Below are 9187 nucleotides of genomic sequence, written 5' to 3' on the forward strand. Positions count from 1 at the left end.
AAGCTAACAGCTGACCAAAAGTGATGTTTGCCTTTTGATTTTGAACATCGCTCACTAGATTGTACACGGAATAGCCGCACCCTAGCTGGAAATCCGCTTGTTTGATTTTGCGATGCCTCTTTCTTTTGCTAGGCTCGGGCTTCTCTCTACCTTTGTACACCTTCTCTTTGCCTTTGCGAGCTCACGTTTCCCTCCCTGTCTCTTTCTCCCTCTCAACTCTTGCTCGTTCATTAACCAAAACTTTGACATCCTGCTTATCCACCCCGATACTATTTACTCTTGGGACTTCACCTCCGTTTGGCGGAACTGGCTGCAAAGGATTTTCTATCGTTTGCTCTTCGGGACCATTGAATTGACCTTGCCCTTGACCTCTACCAAAAAGCGGGTAAACACCTCCTCTCTCTCACTGTGGCTGAGGACAATCGGGTGCATAATGCCCCTCTTCTCCACAATTGTAGCACCTACCTGGCAGCGGCCTTGCCCTGCCCCTTGCTCCTCTTGGCTGTCCTCTATCCATGACACTGAGCCGCAACTCTTGCATTTGCTCGGACAATTCTTGCACCGTGTGCACCCAATTTTGCAGCACAACAGCTACACCTCGGTTTCCATGATTTTCCTTGTGTATAGCCTCCCTCAGAATTTGCGGTTGAACATGGGCCATTGTCTTGTAGCCTGACACGCCCTGCTCTATCTTTTTCTTTATCTTTCTGCTCTTTGATCGGGCAATTGCTACCGCACGATTATAATTCTCTGGGCTCTCAAAATTGACTTTCTCTCTCACCTTGGGATGCAGACACGCCATGAACTTGTCTAGCTTGAAGTAGTTTCCATTAGCCAATTGCATCGCTGTCGCTAGCTCACCTAACACTCTTCAAAATGACCTAAAAATAGATTGAATTCTTCTACATCTTGCTTAAGCGCCATCAACTTTGCATTCATCTCAACTGGGGATGCCTCCTTGCAAAAATCATGAAGAAACCTCGCCCGTAGATCCAGCCATGCGTGCCTCAGCTCACCTTCCAATGCTTTCATACCATGCTTTAGCTTTACCATGCATCACCAAAGGAAAAGTCTTCATTTTGCTATCCTCATTCGGCATACACAACTATAGCATATACAGCTCGAAATCTGACATCCACTTGTCAGGGCTCTCTTTGCCTGTGAAAATCGGTCCATAGCTTCTAGCTGCCATGACTTTCAACGCGAAAAACTGCTTCTTTTCGATTAACTAGGAGCAATCTGTGTGCTCCTCTGTGCGAGCACCAGCAGATGGAGAGGGGGAATGGGGGAATACACCCAACACAAACACAAGGGCCTCTCTATAGCTCAGGGTATCCACAACACCCCTATCCTCTCAGAAAACACCTTCAAAAAATCTCTTTACACTAGCAGACCACCGCCTGCTCAATTTTCACTGCTCACACACTCCACAAATCCATCACACAATGCACACCTACTGCCACGGCCTGTCTCCACCCTTACACACACTCACAGCCGCTCAATATCACTCTCTCACACAAAACACCGTTGGTCCGGGGAGCACACACTTCCACACTGCCGGCACTGAGGGGAAACATGAAAGTAGGAGAAAGAAAAGAGAGGAAGGGGAAACAACAGCAAGAGGGGGCAGTGGTGACTTGCTTGCACTTCAAAAAGCATGTACACTCTCTTGCACTGCTATCACCATGGCCATTTTCACAAGAAAGTACAAAGGGGTTAGTTTGTCATAGAACTCCACTTTGCAGGCTTCAAACGGCACAAAAGAAGCCCGAAAAAAAGCCCCTAATTTGGTTCAACTTTGACTTTTATGGGGGGGGGCTTCAATTTGGAAAATTGCCCTCTCATTGGTCCATCTGGTGCCGTAATTTGGTATTTTTGGGAAGGGGGCACCGCCTTGATTCATTTGCTTAATCCTTCTCTCTTTTGCACTTGGGGGGGGTGCTATAGCGATGTCGCTATTGCCCCTAGGCTTCTCTTTTCTTTAAGTTTTTCTCCTTCATTTTTACCCCTTTGTGGGGGCCTAGCTTTGCACTGCTTTTTTGGCCCAATTTTGGTCCTCTTTGTCCGACTCACACTTGCTTGATTTGCCCTTGCTTCTGCTCTCTCGTCCTTTGCTTTTGGTCCTTGCTCGGCCAGCCTTGAAATGGGCCCTTTGGTCTCCTTGCATTTAGTCCTTCTGGCCGCTCTCGGCCTCTCTCTCCTCCTTTCTCTTTGGTCCCGGCCTTTGCCCGGCCTTGCCTTGGAGTGGGCCCATCCCCTTGCCCTTCTCTCTCTCTCTCTCTCTCTCTCTCTCTCTCTCTCTCTCTCTCTCTCTCTCTCTCTCTCTATGCTCACTGTCCGCGGGACCCTCCCCTTTTGCTAGCAATATCGAGGTCGCTATTTGGGGGGGGGGGGGGGGGGGGGGGGGGGGGGGGGGGGGGGGTTCCATTCTAAAGGTTTAGGGCCCTAAGGCCGTGGGAACGGCCTATCATTGGACCGCCATGTCACCAATGGCCAGACAGGTGTGCGCAACGATGGTGCCACCTCCAACCCTCCAAAACACCGACGTTTACGCCTTGCACTGCCAGACACGCGCTCACGCAGTGTCGCTCAGCATCCACCATAGCTCACGGAGCTCCAAGGGGAGCTCGCCTGCCTTTACACAACCCCAAATGGGCTCATGCCCCAGGTTAAATAGCCGGAATCTTTAACATCAAGCAACGCATGTGGGATTAATGCAATCCATGTGGCAGCCTCATGGCCCATGGTCTCAAGCCCATAAAAAATCACCTAAAGACATATTTACAACCCTCCACTTTTTGGCCTTCTTCCCTCGGTTCCCATGTTTTGCCAAATGGTTGGAACCTCGGACTGCCAAGCCGGGTCGGACCTTCACTAAGTCAATCCCGTGCCGTGCAAACCTCATCATCTTCGAACTCCTTTGATCTCCCTATCTTAGGCCATAATCACGCGCCAACTTTTCACCGCCAAATGCCCCCAACTTGATCCTGTCGTATCTTGCTGACCAAGTACTTGATTGTGACAAGCTGTCGATTTGTGATAGCTCCACATGATGCATACTACCTTCGGGAACGTTGGCGAGGCCAAAAAGATGCAAATGGCACATTCTCCAATGCAAGCAAGTGGGCTCATAACTGGCCCCCGAAAAATCTTCAGCTGATTATAACTTGCTACCTGCCTAGGCCACCTGTCCCTTGCTGCCCTATCCGTCGGGGATCTGTTAACCTTCTACCTTTGAACTACAATATCCAGGTGCAACTTTATACATGTGTAACTTAATGCAGGTGCAACTTTTAACTTTATGCAGGTGCCACCTATCACAACTTTATGCATGTGTAACTTTATGAATGTGTAACTTTGTGCATGGAGATAGGGAGAGAGAGAGAGAGAGAGCACCAATTCACGTGAGCAACAAGTTTTCAGCATGTTGGCAACATGTTGCGAACTTTTTAAGCTCCCATGAATGGTTTCCAACAAGTTGCAATTGGGCTTTAAGTCAAGGGGTTGGAGCACAAAGGAAACCACACCAGAAGATAAAATTAGAAAAAGTGAGCCCATTAGAATCTAGAAAAGACCAAACCTTTTTACTCTCTCTCTCCTCTCTCTCACGTACCTTTTCCCCTCAATTGTCTTTTAAAGGAACACTATCTCTTCTCTCTCATATGTTGCTAAATCTCCATGGAAACTTGGCACGGCAAGTTGTTGGTTGCTAGTTGCCAACCTCACTCTCACCTGAACTGTGGAGAGAGAGAGAGAGAGAGAGAGAGAGAAGAAGAAGAAGAAGAAGAGAGTTTTAACGTCGTAGAAAACTATCCCAAGAGACCTTAAAGATCTAGCCGACGAGGAGTTGAACTCAAGGCCTGTTATTCAAGAGGGAAATGGCATGACTCCATTACAATAGAATGGTGAACCTAGTTTGTCTGTCCGCACCAAGAGCGTCGCTTCTCGTGCTTCATGGTTCACCTTCTCTACGGTCCACATCGTGCGGTGAGGGGTAATTTTTTTATTTTTTATTTGGGGTGGGGGGAGGGGGAAGAGCAACTGTAGCCCAAAGAAGTGCACTTGAACAAGTAATTATATGCTTTCGATTCTTCACATAGATTTCTTTCCACATTGAAAGAATAATTTTTTTTTGTTTATTCTAAGTTTCCAACCGTTCTACACGTTTCTTGCATGAAAAACAAGTGATAGAATCACAAGGCCTGCCTAGAGGTCAAATGATAGATAAGCATAGTAATTATATATTTAATTAATGAATGAGCAAATAAATAAAGATTAAAAAGTTCGAAGGAAAAACAATAAAAAAATCACGAGGCCTGTCTACTAAAAGTTGATTTCAAGTTACAAAACAAGATGTTTGTGATTCAAAATGTCATTCTTCCATAGACCTCTAATGCATAACCACTCAAATTTTCACAATCTGCATTAAAATAAATTCAACACAAAGCACTAGAAATTGATGGGAATGAGCCTAAGCTGTAAGCTGCTGTTCTCATCGCAATTTAGCATTTTCTTCTCTTTTTAGTGTCCTTGCACTAGCTAATCTGTGATCAGATGTTGCCTCGCTGCCAGGTTGTTTGCCGATGCATGCGATGGCTGTAGTCTTTATGTCTCCTGGCATAATAGGCACTGAGGCACAGCTATAGGTTCAATTTTTCAACAAGACAAACATACATTATATTATGCATACTGTAGTGCGCATGCCATTGAAATGAAGAAGAACACTTGATGCATGAATGGGGACGGGGAAGCGCAAGGAGTAGGCCCTGCCAATTTTGGATTCATTAGTTTTGAGGCAATATAGGAAGATGCCATATGAAAAACTAAAGCAAAACTAGAGTGAGTGAGGCTGGTGTCACACTAGGACACTGGACATGATGCAATTCCTAGTTGGACCAATTAGAAAGGGACGTGTATCCAATACCTTGTCACACTGGGACAACGGCCATCTTTCAAATGGCTGAGCTGGACGTCCACCTAATGGCCAAGATTTTCACAAAGTGTACCGGCCTCCCCCCCACGGCCAACTTTTGGGCTCGAGTGCTGATTGGAGGAGCAAGAGTAGATTGCAGCTTTTCGTCAAACTGTTGCAGCTTTTCGTGAGCGTGCTGGCCATCCAGTGTGACACCCATGTCTCAGGCCAATGATTTTTACAGTGGGACGTGGTGGCCATGAGCTACCAGCTAAGCATGGCCGCTTGTCCCAGTGTGACAGGGGCCTAAAAAGGAAAACCCTTGCCTGATTTGGGAAAATTACCAAAATATCCCTCTAATTTTTGCAAATTTCCAAAAATACCCTCAATTTCAACAAGTGATAAATCACAAGGCCTGCCCCTTGGAGGTATGCTAGCTGGAGCTTAACCTTCATTGCTATTTTCATTTCTTTATTGAATTCACAATGGCGATTCTCAAGACTCTAGTTGCAAAATCAAATATTTTTCAACCGGAACATAACTTTTGACTATAATATTGAAAACCTTTTACAAGAATGCATGTCAGTTGTAGACAGTCAAGAATTCTATCCCCTTACTAGTGCAACGGCGCCGCCTCCGGCGGTGCTATGTAGTACCAAGCACAACATTTTTTTCCAATGACCCCTGACTAACAAATCAGCATCTTGATGAGAGAGAGAGGGAGAGAGAGAGAGAGAGAGCGGTACTGTGTGTGTTTGAAATTTATAAGATGGAAAACATGAAAACCTTTATGGAGCAACCTAAACAAAAGTCATCACAACATATTTTCAAACTAACTTTGCACTATAATATATAGAGTAAGTGATATTTCCCATGTCAAAAAATATAACATGCGTAGAGACTTAAGATTTATACGCTCAAAAGCGTAGTCTACGACATGCCCTGTTGCAGTATCGAACCACCCATGGCCCACGATGTAAAACACATCTACCAATCACTGGAGGAAGAGATCCTAACACAAAAACACGTAGGAACCAAGCACCGAGATACAGATTTTGAGCAAACATAGCATTAATTGGACGGGTTCTGCCTAACTCTGCAATGGTGACACGTGCTCTGAATCCTCTCTGAATAGCAACTTGAATGTAACACAGCAAGCTCGGATCATATGAAGCATGATATATACCCACCATTAAGAATTCTGGGTAATATTGTGATCTATAGCCAAACAAAAAGCTATTAGTATAGACAGATTTTTTGATACACAAAAGCTATTACTTTACTATATAATATAATAATATCAACATCAACATTGTTACCTTGCTACATCCAAGTCCTCGAGTAGATGAATCACCTGCATGGCTGTGATTGGACCCCTCCATAATGGTGGATCTAATACATAATCGTTGACTGTGAGATTTAAATTCTTTAAAGTATCGAAATGTCACAAACACACATATACAATATTTTACCTCGGACGTGTCGAGGTCGTCTCCCTAGTGTGTAAGTCACAAAGGCGTTAGGATCCATCTTCATTCATACATATACATATATACATAATAAAGGATTAGAAATTCATAAAAAAGCACATAAAACATAAATCTCTCAGCACTAATAAATCTTAGTCAATTGTTTCAGCGAATATACCTTGCTTGAGGCTACACCATGTTTCATAAGAAGATACTAAGCTTGTAAATGACAAAGAAATAGTTGCGAGAGTCACTGTGCTTTTTTATTGGATGATGAAACATATCCAGCCACACTAAACCCCATGGCAAGGGGGTGGCAGGGGGCAGGTCAATTGCAACACCTCTTTGTAGAAAATGTTAGAAGTGTATGTTCTTTGATCTCCATGTCTACTAATGCTTGTTAAGTGACTATCACCAACCACAACCTTGATGGCAGAAGAGGATCTCACGCGAGACATTGCCACATATAGTTGACCATGGGTGAAAACAGGTGTTGGGAGATACAATCCAAGAACTCCCAATGTTTGGCCTTGCGCCTTGTTGATTGTCATCCCAAAAGCACAACGTAGGGGAAATTGGCGGCGTCTCAAATCAAAAGGGAGACTTTCTCTAGATCCCATGAGAAAATCAATCCTTGGAATGAACACTGCATTTCCTGCATGTGACCCTGTAATGATTTCTGCTTCAATCACTTTGCTGTGGAATTGCTTGCAAATCAAGCATGTCCCATTACAAAGACCACTTCTTGGATCCAAATTGCGAAGCAGCATAACTGGAGCATTCTGTTTCAATCGTAAAACATGTGGTGGAAAGCCTCCCCCAAGATCTAAACTATTTACAAACTCACTTGTGAATAAAATGCTATCACAATTTGATTCACACACTAAGTCCGCACTGACATATTCCTTATAAGACCAGGAAATTGCTGCAGGCCCAAATTGTTTATAGTATCCACCTCCGTGTTCCGTGGAGCCAAAATTGCTCTATCCTTGAAAAAGGATGCATGGCAAGTCTGTGTTTCAAGGTCTCTATATATGCAAGCAACCAATGCTTGCAAATTATTTTGTGGTAGCATCATGCAAGCCGGCAGGGCCACATTATCAAGTATGTCCCCATCACAAACATCGCCATTACCAATATCAAGTGTCCATTGCACAAACTCTCTTTCAATAACATTACTTAAACAATTGACCACTCGCATATTCTGCGTTAGATGCATGATTTCTGTACATTGCCAAATGTATGAGTGGCACAAAGCTGCATTAACAATGTCTTCTCTTCCCCCTTTTCGCACAACAGGTAATATCTGTCTGAAATCACCACCAAGGAGGAGAACCTTTCCACCAAACAACATGTCATTTTTCATGACATCTCTTAGTGTCTTATCAAGAGCCTCAAAAGCGTGTCTATGAGCCATGGGGGCTTCATCCCATATGATCAATGAACTCATTCGCAACAGCTCAGCAAGATGGCTGTTTACTTTAATGTTACATGTGGACTCAGAAGTTATATCAATAGGGATCTTGAATCTAGAGTGTGCAGTCCTTCCGTTGTCGAGAAGCTGTGCTGCAATCCCGGACGATGCACATGCCAAAGCAACTTTGGACTCTCCGCGTATCCGAGAGAGCAAAGCATTGTAGAGATAAGTCTTTTCCGTTCCACCTGACCCATCCAAGAAAAAAACAGTCCCTCTGCTCATGCAAGCTGCTTGTAAAACCCGATTGTAAGCTTCCCTTTGCCCAACATTGAAAGATGATTCCATTCGAGCAGACAATACTCTTTGTTCCTCTCTGTTATACATGAACTCTTCAGAAAGCACTCCATGCTCACTCATAATTTGCAAGGTGTGATCCACCTGGGGCATTCCAGAATAATCCGAGAGCCTCTTTCCATAGTGTTGAAGCATTGTCTCTAAGTTTGACAAAGCTTGGTTTTGTGCCATGTGTTCACAGATATTCGCATCATTTGTACGAACCCCCATATGATATACATGGTCCTTAGAAAGCTCCTTACAGAAACGATTCCACAATGCACCAGGATGTATTGGTTCACAAAAAACCAAAATGATTACAAACAGTAGGCGCAATTGTTGCCCTGTTTGCTGAAAAGAAGCTTCTTCCAAACAAAGAAACCATTCATCATCAACTTGCAGTAATCCTCGTGCATTACATGTTTCTTTAAATGTGTCATATACTCGTCCATTGAAGGTTCTAATATCCTCAAAAGACTTACATCCTTTGCACATGTTGAGTAACAAACGCAAATAGTACAAATCTCCAGCATTGGGAACAATGTGGTACATTCTTCCAATCATGTCACCAATTTGTCTTTGAGTCCATGTTCTACTTGCTGGCCTCCAAACCCACTTTGTTGGGAAGTCTATGTACAACAAATCGTTGGCCTCTGGATATTGTTGATTTGCAACAAACCACTCAATGAGCGTTGTCTTTTTGTTGACATCTCCCTCCACCACACTCTGTACAGTCGCTCTGTCGCTAAAGATGACTTGATTTTGATGAGGCAAGTGAACTTGGAGCCGTTGTATGTCGGGTTTCTCTTGATGCATGTGAAACCCTAGTATACGCCAGATAGCCTCAGTGTTACCATATACATGTGGTAGTGATGTGTGTGAACACACTAGGACCGCCGGGGCATTTTTTCCCTCTTTAGGAGGTTTTTTCCCCCGTGCATTGTATATACGCCCATCACTCTAGGGCTATCTATCTTTCCATTGCACACTAAGTAACACACTCTCTATTGTGTGCCTTGAGCTTCCTTCGTCTTCTCCAAGCTGTGTGTGTTTCTC

The 9187-nt window shown here is 44.1% G+C and overlaps 1 protein-coding gene across 1 annotated transcript; it reads right to left on the minus strand.

Annotated features, from left to right (window-relative positions):
- Positions 1-5829: 5829 nt before the first annotated feature.
- Positions 5830-8947, minus strand: LOC147436009 (uncharacterized). Its single transcript, XM_086487816.1, has 4 exons — positions 7281-8947; positions 6986-7212; positions 6232-6322; positions 5830-6130 (listed from the first exon to the last, which is right to left on the minus strand). Exons 1-4 carry the CDS (start codon positions 8945-8947, stop codon positions 5830-5832), a joined length of 2286 nt encoding a protein of 761 aa, XP_086343942.1.
- Positions 8948-9187: the final 240 nt, after the last annotated feature.

The sequence above is a fragment of the Adiantum capillus-veneris genome, chromosome 18, assembly GCF_014529385.1.
Source record: "Adiantum capillus-veneris isolate H3 chromosome 18, ASM1452938v2, whole genome shotgun sequence".
Taxonomy (NCBI): domain Eukaryota; kingdom Viridiplantae; phylum Streptophyta; class Polypodiopsida; order Polypodiales; family Pteridaceae; genus Adiantum; species Adiantum capillus-veneris.